The sequence below is a fragment of the Rattus norvegicus genome, chromosome 5, assembly GCF_021556685.1.
Source record: "Rattus norvegicus strain SHRSP/BbbUtx chromosome 5, alternate assembly SHRSP_T2T, whole genome shotgun sequence".
Taxonomy (NCBI): Eukaryota; Metazoa; Chordata; class Mammalia; order Rodentia; family Muridae; genus Rattus; species Rattus norvegicus.
The window spans coordinates 164336658-164352998 of NC_141538.1; the positions used below are offsets into that span (position 1 = coordinate 164336658).

General features: G+C 40.8%; 1 protein-coding gene across 4 annotated transcripts in view; it reads right to left on the reverse strand.

Moving 5' to 3' along the window:
• Window positions 1-2921: 2921 nt before the first annotated feature.
• The window catches only part of Zfp933 (zinc finger protein 933), a 29124-nt gene continuing 15704 nt past the window's right edge, over window positions 2922-16341 (reverse strand). Inside the window, exons 2-5 of one of the 4 annotated variants that reach the window (XM_087551256.1) lie at window positions 10625-10781; window positions 7948-8074; window positions 7535-7748; window positions 2922-6558 (exon numbers count right to left, since the gene is read on the reverse strand). In XM_087551256.1, coding sequence (XP_087407382.1) covers window positions 5343-6558; window positions 7535-7551 — 1233 coding nt within the window. In that variant the 5' untranslated portion in view covers window positions 7552-7748; window positions 7948-8074; window positions 10625-10781 and the 3' untranslated portion in view covers window positions 2922-5342. 4 annotated transcript variants of the gene reach the window in all.

The following is a 16341-nucleotide window of genomic DNA, read 5'->3' on the forward strand; positions in this document are numbered from 1 at the left end:
GACTCAATTAAAAAAAAGAGTCACAAGTACTTTGCAAAAAAGTTTTGAGGTAGTCCCACCTTAATCTTTATTGCTCACAAAGGATTGAGATAATTGGTACTGGGAAAATGTTTCACAAAATAATACTGTACTTAAATATTCCTAAATAAACCACCTTGAGGTCAGAATCTAGAAGTCTGACCAAACACTGGCTATTGAGTCTAGAGGGTAAAAATTCAGAGTTTACCCCCAGGTTTCAATAAACATATGAGTCCCTGAGCTCACTCAAGCTCAGGACACAAAATCCTACAAATCTCCAACCTGAGATATTTCCACCTTTGAAAATCCTACCCCACAAAGAGACCCTATACAAATCCTGTCTCCCACTCATTTCTCTGCTTCTCACCTGAGTAGAAGCAGCCTCCCTCCAGTGTTTTTTCCAGTAAATCTCTGGTGTGGTTACTTGTCCAATGGGGCTTTATGGTATATCTTTTACTTCAGAGCTATAACAATTGTACCTGGATACCTTTTCCAAAAGCAAGCAACAAGACTTCCATTGGGGATAACCCACAACACACCCCAGCAAGCTCTGAAATACTTACAGAGTAATGTTGAAATATATTTCTTTTTTTTTTCTTTTTTTTTTTTGTCTCATGTGGATTGTTACTCTGCTAGACCTTGGATTTGCAGAGACGCCTACACTTACTAACCAGTAAACATCTAGCATAGTCTTTCGTTCTGATCAATAAACTCAGAGTTAAACACAATCTTTCTTCCCCTTTGAAATGGGAGGGGTTTTTTGTTTGGTTGGTTTTGGTTTTTTTGTTGTTGTTGGTTTTGGTTTGTTTTCTTTTGTCTTTGTTTTTTGTTGGGGTGTGTGTGTGTGTGTGTGTGTGTGTGTGTGTGTGTGTGTTTATGTATAATGGACCCTTCGAGAAAATTCTTTATCATCATCCAGGAAAAACTGTCTCTGAAAATTGCAGAAAAACAGACCAGAAATGTGAGACTAGAATTTGTGGGATCCAAATACTAATGCCTGCATATTGAACATGAAAGAGCATCAAAAGAAGAATTGTCAGAGTGGCCTAGTGACCAATGTGTTGTGTTTGATGAACAACTGTCAGCCGCCCCCAGAAACAAATGCTTATAGTGAACACGTTGGTAACATATGTAGCTGTGTTTAGCAAAGTCATTGAAAGAGAGAAATGGGTTAAAAGTGCCAGACAATAAAATATTTAGATGTAAAGGCATCAGATCCATACATCTTCGATAGCAGCAAAAATAACCCAATTTGTAACTTCTCATCTCTATCCTCAAACTTTAAAAGCTACCACAAACAAAAACCTGCCATCCCTGTGCTGGGGACCCTGCCCCCCCCCAAAGTAGATTGTAGCTGGACACAGAGTTGGACATACAAGTAGCTTTAAAGAATGATGGTCTCACTGGTACTTTAAAAGATTGATGGTCTCAGGTCCTTTCTGCTGGGACAAACACCATATCCTGAAGCATCCCAGAAGATCTGTGCACTCAGAGCATTTGGTAAGACCCTCCCCAAAGTCACACAGTTGCCACTGGGAGTTCAGTGGACTCAGTACTCACCATAGCCCAAACCTGTGCCCACCAAATACCACTCCCGTTCCACCTAGTCCTTTCTGCTGGGACAGACTGCTAGCTAGTCTGCTACCTGGAAGACACCATATCCTGAGGCATCTCAGAAGATTTGCTGCACTCAGAGCATTTGACACCACATCCTGAGGCATCCCAGGAGATCTGCTACACTTAGGGCATCTGACACCACCACTGAAGAGAACCCAGAAATTCCCATATGTAGAAAAATGAAAATAGACCCATATTTGTCACCAAGCACATAGCTCAAGTCCAAGTGGATCAAGGACCTCAATATAAAACCAGATATGCTGAGTCTAATAGAAGAGAAAGTAGGAAAAAGCTTTGAACTCATTGGCACAGGGGAAAACTTCCTAGGGAGGGAACGTGTAGAGCCCACCTCCAGAAGAAAGACAGGACATCAAGTGAGGGATGGGGTTGCTGTCCCACAGTCAAAACTCTGACTCATAATCGTTCCTGTATGAAAGAACTGCAGGGATGGAAACAGAGAGGAGCCTGAGGAAAAGATGGTCCATTGACAAGCCTAAAGTGGGTTCCAGCTCAGGGCGGGCCCCAAGACCTGACACTGTTACTGAAGCTATGAGGCATTCACAAAAAGGGACCTATCATGACTGCCCTCCAAAAGACCCAACAAGCAGCTGAAAGAGTCAGATGCAGATATGTGCACCCAACCAATGAATGGAAGCTGCTGACCCCTCTGGTTGAATTAGGGAAAATCTGGAACAGTCAGAGGGTGGACTGGGAAGGGAATAAATCTGGAGTGTAAAAAAAGGGGGGCGGGAATAAATAAATTAATAATAATAATAATAATGATAATAATGATAATAATAATAATAAAAAGCTGATGTGTCTTGCCTTCCAACTTTCTAACTATATGGAATGCTTGCTGGTAACTTCCAAAATATCCCAAAAACTTTCTTGTTTATTTCAAGGGTTAAAAACTGCTGACTTGGGAAATTAACACCTGTAGCTAACAGCAGAAGATTAAGTAAAGGATTAATGGGCTTTTTCTCTCTTGACCAGAAGCCTCCCCTCTTGCTTGTCAGGCTGGAGGGAGGTTTGGAGCAATAAACTTTTATTGAACCAGAATAAAAGAGTCAAGCTCACAGGAGGAAAAACTTTTACATAGGCAAATATGTATAAACTCACATTAAATTCATATACAAATTCACACACACACACACATACACACATCCATGCAAACAGTTGAACCTAACTACATACTTATTTCACAATTACACGCTTACACACACATCCATACTTACATATGCATACGAAGCAAAAGACCAAGCACCAATGCAGAAAGAAGTCACTCATTCTGGATGAAAAAGAACTCCAATCTTTATTGCATAGAGAAAGAAAAGGTGTCTACCCTTTTATTGCTAGATGAATGCAGCCCAAGTCTGTAAGGAAACTGGGTTGCCCTCTTGAGTAAGACTCACCCTGCCTTGCTGTTAAGAAAAAAAACCTGTTCCCACACGTAGTAAGAAGCCTGCCTGCTCTTCCTGCTCCCTCTGCAGATTCTGTTTTTGCTCTCCTTCTCTCTTCACTCTGTGTATTACTCTCTTAATTTCTAAGTTTCCTTTTAATGTCTAAGTTCTTTTACTCTGCTGTCCTTCTCCTTCCTCCTCCTAACCTTGCTGTCCTCCTGCTCTGGGGTTATAGTGCCCTATGATGTAATAATGCCCTACAGTGTGATTGTTCCTAGTCTTTTGTACCTTTTCAGGGAGACTAGATCACCATGGCAAACATGGTGAAAACAGAAAGCCAGGGGTGGGGGTTGGGGAGCTCAGTGGTTAAGAGCACTGGATGCTCTTCCAGAGGTCTCAAGTTCAAAACCACACAGTGGCTCACAATCATCTGTAATGGAAACTTCCAGTATGCACTCATAAATTTTTAAAATATCAAAAAAAATTTAAAGAGGAAGCTAGGGCCATACAATCAGGCTATGGGGAATGATATTTCCCCAGATCAGTGGTGAGATGAAGGTCAATAGGCTGAGTTGCACAGCGAGCTTAAATTTAATAATCACATCATGGTGCTATGTCATTTGGCAGCTTTAAATACTTGGGACCAGGCTTAAGGTTCAGGAAAGAGGGCTGAGTTGTTTACTAAAATTATACACGGCCCAACAGAAGCCTTCTCTGATGTTTTGCAAAAACTGACTTCAGTTATAAATAGAATAGTATCAGATTTAAGAGTCAGAAAAATGCTAATTGCAATTTTTGGCTTTTGAACATGCTAATTCAGAATGCAAAACATTGATTAGACCTTTACAGGCAAGATCAGCACCAAAAGGAATAGATTAGGAATATGGATGGCATTGAATCTCAAATTTATGATGCTACTCTGATAGAAGTAATTTCTCAAGGTTTAGGAAACATCAAAATGCCAGATGCTCTCATTGTGGGGAGCCTGGACATTTGACAAGGGGTTGTGGGCCAGGCATTCCAAGAAAGAATGGTTTTTCCAGAGATAATCCAAAAGGATTATCTGGAGCATGCAGAAGGTATGGCATAGGTCAACACTAGACTAATGAATGCAGATCAAGGGATAAGCAAGGTAAGCTTTGCCTTGAGAGACACCCTATGGGGCCTACCACAGGGCCCCGGAATCAAATTCAGTTCAATCACATCCTGTTAGTCTCTTATATATTTGGTTGTGAGCCTAGCCTTTAACGGCTGAGCCATCTCTCCAGCCCCCGTTAGTCTCAAAGAAACTCACCTACACAGCAATTAAACGATTTAATGCCTGTTGTTAAAAACAACACTAGTCTGCATGTGATCAAGGACATAACAGCTTCTGTAAACAAATACAGCAGTGACCGGAAAACAAGAATTTGGGGGCTGGGGATTTAGCTCAGTGGTAGAGCGCTTGCCTGGGAAGCGCAAGGCCCTGGGTTCGGTCCCCAGCTCCGAAAAAAAGAACCAAAAAAAAAAAAAGAAAAGAAAAGAAAACAAGAATTTTCACCAACTGCTAGAAATGATGAAAGATAAGAGCTGAAAACACAAATAAATGGCGCTGAAATCGAGGGTTTAGTACACACAGGAGCAGATGTAGCCATAATTTCACCAAAATCTTGGCATCTAGGTTTGTCCCTTCGGGAGGTAAATATTCTTTACAAAATTCTAGATGAATAGAAAAAAGGAACATTACCCAATTCATTTTATGAAACCACAGTTACCCTGATACCCAAAGCACAAAAAGACTCAGTGAGAAGAGTATTATAGACCAATTTCCCATGGGAGCACAGATGTAAAAATAATACTTGAAAATTCAAGCAAAGAAAAGACCGGAAGGATCATGTATGATGTTCAGGTAGGCTTCATTCCAGAGATGCAGAAAGTGTTCAACATACAAAAATGAGTGGGAAAATGAAAAGTGCAACCAAAACAGTAACATTGTAATGCTTGGAAAGATTGTTGACACCTGTTACACTTTTTTCTCTAGAATAAATAATGTTGTGTGACTGAATGTGTGATTGGCTAAAGTTCATACCAAGCCCCTTACAGTCCTAGACTCCCTTCAGAAGATCTTTCAGAACCTCAGAGACTACTGGGATATGCAAAGTCTTTAACAGATTGCTTACGCACTGAAGGTTTTCCTCATGTACAAAGATACAGGGAAGTACAAAACTTTGCCACACTCACTACATGTGTGGGGTTTCTCTGTAGGCTGACTTTTCTCATGTTGTCTAAGACTACTGCTATATGCAAAGGCTTTACCATATGGCTTGCTTATTCAAAGTGTTTCTCTCCAGTATGTGTTCTTTTATGTATTCTAAGATAGCTGCTTTGTGAAAAGGCTGAGCCACATTGGTTACATTCATAGGGTTTCTCTCCAGTATGCGTTCTTTTGTGTCTTCGAAGGTGACTATTATCTGCGAAGGCTTTACCACATTGATTACATACATAGGGTTTCTCTCCAGTGTGTGTCCTTTTGTGTATTTGGAGACTATGTGACTGTGAAAAGACTTTATCACACTGATTACATTTGTAAGGTTTCTCTTCAGTATGAATTCGTTCATGACATTGAAGATGATAGTAACGGGCAAAGGCTTTACCACATTGATTACATTCGTAAGTTTTCTCACCAGTATGTGCTTTTTTATGTATTTTGAGATTAATGTTTTGCAAAAAGGCTTTATCACACTGATTACACTCATAAGGTTTCTCTCCAGTGTGTGTCCTTTTATGTATTCGGAGATTACTGTGCTGTGCAAAGGCTTTATCACACTGATTACATTTGTAGGGTTTCTCTCCAGTATGTATTCTTCTATGTATTCGAAGCTGACTTTGATCTGCAAAGGCTTTCCCACACTCAATACATTCATAGGGTTTCTCTCCAGTATGCGTTCTTTTATGTATTATGAGGTGACCGTTCTGCGCAAAGGCTTTATCACACTGATTACACTTGTAGGGTTTCTCCCCGGTATGTGCTCGTTTGTGTATTCTGAGATTAATGTTTTGTAAAAAGGCTTTATCACATTGATTACATTTGTAGGGTTTCTCTCCAGTGTGTGCTTTTTTATGTATTCGAAGTTGACTCTGATCTGTAAATGCTTTACCACACTGACTGCATTCATAGGGTTTCTCGCCAGTATGTGTTCTTTTGTGTATTATGAGGTGACCGTTTTGAGAAAAGGCTTTACCACATTGATTACATTTGTAGGGTTTCTCCCCAGTATGTGTTCTTTTATGTCTTCGAAGCTGACTATGATAGGTAAATGCTTTACCACACTGACTACATTCATAAGGTTTATCTCCAATATCTAATCTTTTATATATTTGGAGACTACTGTGATATACAAAGTCTTCACCATATTGAATAACTTCATAGGGTTTCTCTCCAGTATGAATTCTTTCATGCCGTTGAGGATGACTGTGATATGCAAAGGTTTTACCACTTTTAATACATTCATAGGGTTCCTCTCCAGTATGCCTTCTTTCATGCCTGCAAAGACAATTGGCACATGAGAAAGTTTTACCACATTCATTACATGATTAATCTTTTTTATCTCTATGGCTTATTATTTTTACAATGTGGTCTGATGTAAGGAGGAATCAGAACTTAAGGTTTTGTCACTTTGTTACAATTATGCTATTCCCCACATTATGCGATCATCTCTTGAGTCTTTGAAGACACCAGTGACTGTAAGAACATTTATTACACTCCCAATCACAGCATCCTTTTTCTATATGAGGTTTTTCATATAACTAAAAAGAGCTGAAAGAACTCAGAGCTTTTCCATACTGATTGCATTCAAAACTTTTCCCACAGTGTGAGTCATAGTCCATTTGTAAAGTGAACCAGAACACACAGAAGAATTTCCACATTCCTAGCATTCATAGGGATTTTCTGTGGAGTGAGTTTGTGGATGTATTCTCAAGAAAGTTAGAAAACCAATTCACTTTAATTTTGTCTATCATATTCAGAAAGTCCACTCAATGTGGGATCTGCTACACATCTTCTAGCTGTTCTGGGAGAGAGAAGGTATATCACTGTTTTCAACACCTCTAGTCTCACAGGACTTGTATACACTGTCGCATATGATAGAACTACGAAAGGAAGAACTACAAATGAAAGGTTTCCACATTACAGTCACACAGGTTGACTTCTTGTTTCTCTTGGGTATGTGGTATAGGGATGGAGGTATCTACACAACAACCTTCTTGACTCTCATAAACTGCCCTCTCCCTAAACTGAATAACATTACTACAAGCCTATAAGTAACACCAGCTTTGCTACTGACTATATGGATATTAAAAGGCTTTGGACACACACACACACACACACACACACACACACACACACACACATATGCACTCCTACATCTTATGGTGCTATGATTCAAATAGTGATATGTGTTAAGGCACTGTTTCCATGTCTTCCTTCTTTGAGAAATGTCTAGCAAATACAAATCAGATACCTGACGTTGAGGTGCATGGTTTGATGAGAATTTAAGAATCATCTATACACTTAAAGGAATACTTTTTGACGCTGTTTCTGTTCTTTAAAACTTCCAGGACATATTACGGTTTCTTCAGAGGCGAAGTCGTATCAGCTTATACATGAACATTACCTTCCGCGTCTTCTAGAACTTTGACAGTGTTCTTCAGTATGACGGTCTTCCCAATTGTAGCCTAAAATATAGTACCAGAAAATGTAGGATCTGTTACTGGAAATATGGCGCAATTTACGTTCCTGGTTCAGTGAACCTTAGAACCATGCCTGATTTATTCATCTCATTCTTCCTCATTCGCAATTGAAATTACAGAAGAGTATCGATACAAAAGAGTTCTCCCCTTACTTTAAAGAGTGAAAGGAAACTCACTGTCTTACCTATGGCACTGAGGTTCCTGTAGGTCTCCAGCATCACATCTTTGTAGAGACTCTTCTGGGAAGGATCCAGCAAAACCCATTCTTCCTGAGTGAAGTTCACATGCACATCGTCATAGCTCACTGCATCCTACAATTTCCCATCCGTGCATGTGTACAAGAGAAAACATGATGATAATAATGCTGTAAATGTATACATTCCTTATAATATAGTCATATAATTCTGGTGCTTCCTTCACTTATTTCCTATGACAGAAGTTCTAATGTCATCGACAAGAAGGAAACTGAATAGTAAGGTTCACCTCTGTCATTTCTGTGACCTTTGACTAGGATACAGCCTTGCAAGAGAAAATGTCAATTCACACACACACACACACACACACACAGAGAGAGAGAGAGAGAGAGAGAGAGAGAGAGAGAGAGAGAGAGAGAGAACACATCAGAGAAGTTATGTGAACAATTACTAACTAGAAATAATGATGGATGAGCTGGGTGTACTAGTTCATGTCTTTAGTTCCAACACTCAGGAGGCAGAAACAGGTGTAGCTCATTGAGTTGGATTCAAGCCAGGCCTATGGAATGAATTCTAGCAAAGCCAGTGGTACCCAGCAAGACCCTGACTCCCCTGCAAAAAGCAAACAAACAAAAAACACAGAAAGAACTCAGAGGTTTTCGTGGAGTTCTTACAAAGAATTATACATTCACTCCAGTCCCGTCTTCACATTACAGAAAGGCAAAGGGCCCCAGTCTACACTGTAACATTAGTAACATCTTACCGAAAGGGAGTGCGTGTTTAAACAGTCACAACTGGACAGATGAATATATCACCAAAGTAAAGGTAGATAATCAATATAGGGCAGGAGAGATGGCCCATCAGTTAAGAGCTCTTGCTGGTCTTCCAAATAAGTGGGCTCAACTACAACTGCTTACATGGAGGATTCACGGCTGTCTATCAGTCCAAGTTCAACTTTCAAAACAAACAGAACAGGTAGGAAGAATGTCAAGCAATTCCATGACTTGGAAGGCTCGGGCAGCATTAATGTCAAGATTATTTGCCATCCTGAGAAATACAATATACACTCTGCCAAATTTCAAAATGTAGGGGAAGGAGCTGATACTAAAATCTGATTCCCTAATTGGTTCTTGATTTGGTCAATAAAGAAGGCAGAAGGGGTTGGGGATTTAGCTCAGTAGTAGAGCGCTTGCCTAGCAAGCGCAAGGCCCTGGGTTCCGTCCCCAGCTCCAAAAAAAAGAAGAAAAAAAATAAATAAATAAAGAAGGCAGAGCCAATTGCTGGGCAAAAGGAAAGAGGGACTTCCAGGTCCCAGGAGGAAGAGAAGGGATGCAGGGAAGGTGAAAGTGCTTTTGGCCAGGCTTTGGAATGGGAGGCATGGAAACAGCGGCCTCCGTCACCAGTGGAGAGCTGAAGTAGGCTACTAACGATAAGGTTAGCGTAGAAGACTCTTCACCCAGCATTTATGTTTTCTGGCAAGTTCTAAATTACTAAAGCTCCCTGGTATTTTTCTTCCATGGAGCTAAGGTGGGCGGGAGAAAGAGGGAAGACTGGGCAGTTGATGGCGGCTTGGCACAGCTAACCTGGAGGAGCTAAGCCGAGAGCACAGCCCCGGGCAGGGGAGGAATCGTGGTTTTTAAAATTACAGGAGACGTCAAAATTCAAGGAGTGGGTAAAGCTCAGGACAATAGCATATGTTTGATATGTACAAACTCTACAATCCGGGGTCATCAGCCAACAATATAAAAACAAAAAGCCAGACATTTTGGTCCACATGTATTCCCTTACTCTGAAACCAGAGGCAAATGGATCTCCAAGTTTGAGGCCTATCTGGTCTACACCTACTTTCAGGACAGCAGGGCTACACAGAGAAACTGTCTTCACAAACGCAAAATTAAAAATAATTAAAATAAAAAAAACAGCATCGGGGTAGAAAAATAGCTTAGTATTGAATAGCACTCATTTCTACTGTACCTTATTTGACTTAGGAATAGAGTCTATTATGGTGAATGCAGGACAGCATGAGAAGGAAGCCGACTGATCAGTTTCAGATACAACACAGTAGACACAATGAAGAAGAAATGGGTTGAGGCTATAGACACTCAAATCCCATCCCAATAAGGAATTTCATCTTGAAATGTTTCTCCTACAAAAGCCTCCATGAACTCCCCCAAAGAAAGCCACCATGGAGAAACAAGTGCCCAGAGGCGTCACCCTGTATGAAGAACTACATTCTGATCCTGGTCACTATATTCTCATGGCCATCCCAGGATGCAAATGCATTTATCCTGAGTTCAATGTTCTTTAAATCTACAACAGCCCCTATACTGTTCCAATGTCTAAAGTCTCTTCTGACACTCAAGACGATCTCTTGTTGCCACATCTTTTAAAACCAGAAAACAAGTTACTTCTTTCCAACATACAGTGACAGAGAATACCTTTTTGAATTCTAATGGAGAGGGAAAAAAAATTAAGTGTGTGTGTGTGTGTGTGTGTGTGTGTGTGTGTGTGTGTGTGTGCGCGCGTAGTGTGTGAGGGAAGATTGGATCAAGGCAAGAAACCCAGCAGGACAAACAACAAATCCTATAGCTCTGTTCCAGACACAGGTGGGGTTCAGTTTCAAAGGGCTTAGATGGCCATATCCCTGGAATTTCTCATCCATCTCACCATGTGGTTGCTTCCATTCCCTATAGGTAGCTCTCCATGGCAGGTGTCTCATAACTTAGGTATCTCAACAGCTTCTGCTCTTAAACTGTCACTGGGCTTCATCCTCACAGCTTCAGACAATGGACTCTCAGTGTCCTCCCTCCCGGTGGCTCTGACTCTGTAAATCATACAAGGGTGGAACAACACTGAATTGACACTGAAAATTGAAGGCAAAACCACGGGCAAACATTGGTTCCAGGCTTGCTGCCTTGCTTGGTTACTGTCTCATGCTCAGTTAAACGTTTTATCCAGTCCAGGGCCACTGCTTAAAGGGATATGTCCACTCTCCCAGGAAATGCTTTACCACATCAATCATCAGTCAACACAAAATCTCGCAGGCATAGCCACCAGCCATTCTGATGGGGTCATAACCTTGATTAATGCTTCCTCAGATGGATGTAGGCTCTGAGATGTTAGAACTGAAGATAATTGGGACACAGAGACAATAATATATGAGAAAGTTTTAAAAACCCAAATCCAATGTCTTAACCACGTCAATCACTTAAGTAGCAAGACCTCAAACGTGGATGATTGCGACAACCGTGAAACACAGATCTGTGAAGAAATGAAGAGAGGCGAGCCTTTGGGATCAGGCAGAGAAAACTAAAAGTCTTCCTCCACAGAAAGTCCCTACAGCAACAAAAACTTAAACTCATAACATAATATTGCATATTTTCAGAAAACATAGTTGAACGTCTATTGTTTTCTAGAGAAACAATATAATCAGATTCTAGTGAGTAAAAATTACACAACATGGATGGTGCCACTGATGAAAGGAGACACAAAGGAAGACCTATAAATACGACCCAGTCCTTCAAACACATACAGTAAGAGTATATCAGAATCAAAATACAAGAATATCACTGGCCAGCTCTCACAGTGGGCCCTCTGCTTCTCTCCATTGACAACAACGGGAAGTGCACTGGAAGTGGAGGGCTCCAATTGCAGAGATTTGCTCAGAGCGTACAAACGGTTCAACACTGGAGAACTCCTCCATTGCTGGTGGGACTGCAAACTGGTACAACTACTGTGGAAATCAATATGGAGGTTCCTCTGAACATTGAAAATAGATCTACATGAAGATCCGGCTATTCCACTCTTGGGCATATACCTAAATGATGGCCCACAATACCTCACAGGTACGGGCTCCATTGTGGTCTTATCAGTGATAGCCAGAACCTGGAAACAACCCAAATGTCCTATGACAGAAGAATGGATACAGAAAATGTGGTTCATTTACACAATGGAATACTACTCAGCTATGAAGAATGAAGACATCATGAGTTTTGTAGGCAAATGGATGGAACTAGAAAATATCATCCTGAATGAGGTAACTAAGACCTAAAAGGACATGCATGGTATGTACTCACTATTAAGTGGATATTAGCCAAAAAAAAAAGTACAGAATACCCAGGATACAGTCCACAGAACTCAAGAGACTAACAAGGGCCCAAATGAGGATGCTTTAGTCCCACTTGGGAGGGAAAAGAAAACAACACAGGAAGCAGAGAAAGGGAGGGACCTGGATGAGAGAAGGGAGGGGGAGGGGAAAGGGGGAACATAATCAGGTATTGGGGGGACAGGGGAAGGACAAGAGAGAAGCCCTGAGAAGAATGAAAGGAAATATGCAACCTTGGCAAGGGGGAAACCTCTAGAATGTACCAGAGACCTGTTAAGTGAGAAACTCTTAGGACTCAAAAGGAGGGACCTTAAAGGAAATGCCCAACAGTGGGGAGAAGAAATTTGTAGAGCCCACCTCCAGTACAAAAACAGGGCATCAAGTGGAGGGATGGGGTTGCCATCCCACAGTCAAAAAATCTGACCCAGAGTTGTTCCTGTCTAAAAGAACTGCAGGGACAAACACGGAGAAGAGACTGAGGGAAAGGAAGTCCAGTGACCAGCCCAACTTGGGATTCATCTCAAGGGAATCCCAGGCCAGACATTATGACTGATGAAATGGTGCTACTCACAGGAATCTGGCATGGCTGTCCTCTGAGAGGCCCAACAAGCAGATGACTGAGACATTCAATTGATTTGATTGCACTTGAAAATGTTCATTTACTACAGCAGGGTCATTATTCTAACAATGTAATTGGAACCTAGACTGTTATGACCTCAGGAAATAGGATGTAGCAAAGCTATGCAGAAATATTACCATGCAGATTCTTACAATCAATGGGCTGAAGCCGGGGACCACTGTGGTTAAATTAGGGAAAGGGTGGAAGGAGCTGAGGAGGAGGGCTACTCCATAGAAAGACTAGCAGTCCAACTAACTCAGACCCTGAGATCTCTCAGACACTGAGCCATCAACCAGGCAGCATACAAGAGCTGATCTGAGGCTCTAGACACATATACAGCAGAGGAATGCCTAATCTGGCCTCAGTGAGAGAAGTGCCTAACCCTCGAGGGACCCAAGGAGTGGGGAGGCCTAGTGGGGAGGGCATCCTTTTGGAGACCAGAGATGGGGAGCACATCATGAGGGGTGAGGGTGGGGGGAATGAAGAATGGGGATGAGGAACTGTGGGATGGTGGACAGGGGTGGGGGTAATGACTGGACTATAAAGAAACAAATGTAATAAATTATTCATTCTCTTATGATAAGGAAAATGATATATTTAGGATCACTTAACTACTATATTGTCTTCTGTGATGGCTGGGTATATATAAGTCTGCACCAGTGAGAGGAAATGTAAACTTTTAAAAACCAAATGCAAGAAAGCAGATTGTTGAAGGAACAGTGTTTGCACTAACTGCTTTGTACGTCACAAGCTCTTGTGAGAACAAGTCCATTTTCTGTTTTTCTGTGTACGTTTACGTGTGCTAGAGAGAATGTCTTTGATGTATGTACAGGTGAAACACCAGAGAAGAGGGTGTGAGATCCCCTGGGTCTTAAGTAGCAGGTGGTTAAGGGCGTCTCAAGTGGCTGGGTGTTGGTATCTTAAGTCAAGTGAACCCCAAGAAGAATATTTTCTGAGTGACTTGCCCAGAATATATACTTTTTATTCAATAAATGAAAATTCCTAAACAGATTAACAACACCACCTAAATAAACAAAGAAGTAAATAAAAGAGCCCTGAGATCATTATTAAGAAGTTTAGTATGAGACCAGGTATGATGTCTCCAGACCTTCCCCACACTGTCTTACCTGAGACCCAATATCAGGGTTGCCCCTCATGAGCAGCTTCCTCCTCCCACTCCCCCACCCCCTGCCCATACCTTCTGTAGATACAACAGATCATCCCCATCTGCCCTGATAATGGGAGTATTCAACATCACTTTCACCAAAAGACAGGTCCTCCAGATAAAAACTAAACAGAGAAATGCTACAGCTAACTGACAATTTTTTTTGAAAAGTGAAAACAAGTGATATTTATAGAACATTCCTCCCAAACACAAAGAAATGTGCCTTCTTCTCAGCAACTCATGGAACTGTCTCCAAATATTGATGGCCTGTTCGAGCAGGTGCAAAGCTCCACAGATTGAAAGAAAGAAACAATGAAACAAAGAGAAAAGGAAAAGAAAGAAGGAAAAATGGCCTCTGTATCTTATCAGTTCACCATGGATTAAAGCTGTGTGTCATCAACAATAAAAATAAAAGAAAGCTTAAGAACTCATGGGGGGAGGGGGAGGGGTTAGGGGGATGTTTGCCCGGAAACCGGGAAAGGGAATAACATTTGAAATGTAAATAAGAAATACTCAAGTTAATTAAAAAAAAAAAAAAAAAAAAAAAAAAGAACTCATGGAAACTGAAAAATGTTCTCCTGAATGAAAAGTGGGTCAAGAAATAAAGAACGAAATGAAATAGTTTATAAAATACATTAAAATAATACACAACATATTCCAAAGTATGGGTGGGACACAATGAAAGTTGCGATAAGAGGACAGTTGATAGCACGAAGTGCATACATAAGAACATTGGCAAGATCTCTTAGTAGCAACTCAACAGCACACCTGAAAATTCTACAACAAAAAAAAGTAAGTGCTCCTATCGGAGGGGACAACAAGAAACTATGGAATTGAGGGCCAGTCAATAAAATTGAAACAAAGAGACCAAAACAAAAACAAACAAACAAACAAAACAATAAAACACTGAGTTGAGAAAAATCAACAAAATAGACAAACCCTTATCTAAACAAGAATATGCAAATTAATAGTCAGAAATGAAAATGGGGACATAGCAGAAAACGAGGAAATGCTGAGAATAAAAAGAGTAAAGAGCAATTTCCTGCATGAAAATAGAAGAAAAATACTCAATAAAACCATGTAAACCAAATCAAAGAACAGATCAAAAAGATCACCTACAATGTTTGAGTAGGTCTCATCCCAAAGATACAGAAATGATTCAACATACAAAAATTAGTAAATATAATCCACAATATAAATAAGTGCACACGTGTGCAGACACACACATACACACACTCTCACACACACACTCACACACACACACTCACACACACACATACAGTCAGTCACACACACATACACACACTCACACGCGTGCACACACACGCACACTCACACATACACATAAACACACACACATACACACACTCACATGTACACACATACACACTCAAACACATATACACACACACTCACTCACATGCACACACTCACATGCACACACTCACATGCACACACACTCAGACACATAGTCAGTCACACAGTCAGTCACACATACATACACACTCACATGCACACACACACATACACACACATACACACACTCACACACATACACACACTCACATGCACACACACACACACACTCACACACACTCACACACTCATACATACATACACACACACTCACACACACACTCTCACACACATACACACTCATATGCACACACACACATACACAGACTCACATGCACACATACATGCACACTCACACACACAGTCACACACACTCACACACACATACACACACTCACACACACACTCACATGCACACGCACACACACACCAAGAAAAACAACAACGAATACCAACCACAGTGTCATCTCATTAGATCCCAAAAAGGTGTTTCACAAAATCGAGCATCAGTACATGACGGAAGTTTTGGAGAAATTAGAGATGTAAGGGACATATCTAAACATATGAATATGTCCACAGGAAGCTTACAGCAACATCAAATTAAATAGAGAAACACTCAAAACAACTACACTAAACTCAGGAACCTCACCCTATCTTTTGAATATAGTACTTGAAGTTCTAGCTACAGCAATAAAACAACTGGAAGAGAGCAAGGGGATATCATTTGGAAAGGAAGAACTCAAGTTTCCTAACTGGCAGATGATAGGATAGGATACATAAGGAACCCTGAAAATTCCACTATCAAATTACAAAATACAAATTACAATATACAAATGTATAAAGAACTCAAGCAACTAGATGTTCAGAGAACAAACAATTCTGTTTAAAAATGGGGTGCAGATCTAAACAGAGAATTCTCAAAAGAGGGAGCTTAAATGGCCTAAGAAACACTTCAAGAAATGTTGAACATCATTAGCTATCACAGAAATGCAAATGAAAACTACTGTGAGATTTCTTTTTACACATGTCAGAAGAGCTAAGGTCAATAAGACAGGTGACAGCTCATGCTTGCAAGGATGTGGAACAAAAGGACCACTCTTCCATTGTTGGTGGGAGGGCAAACTAAAACAGACACTATG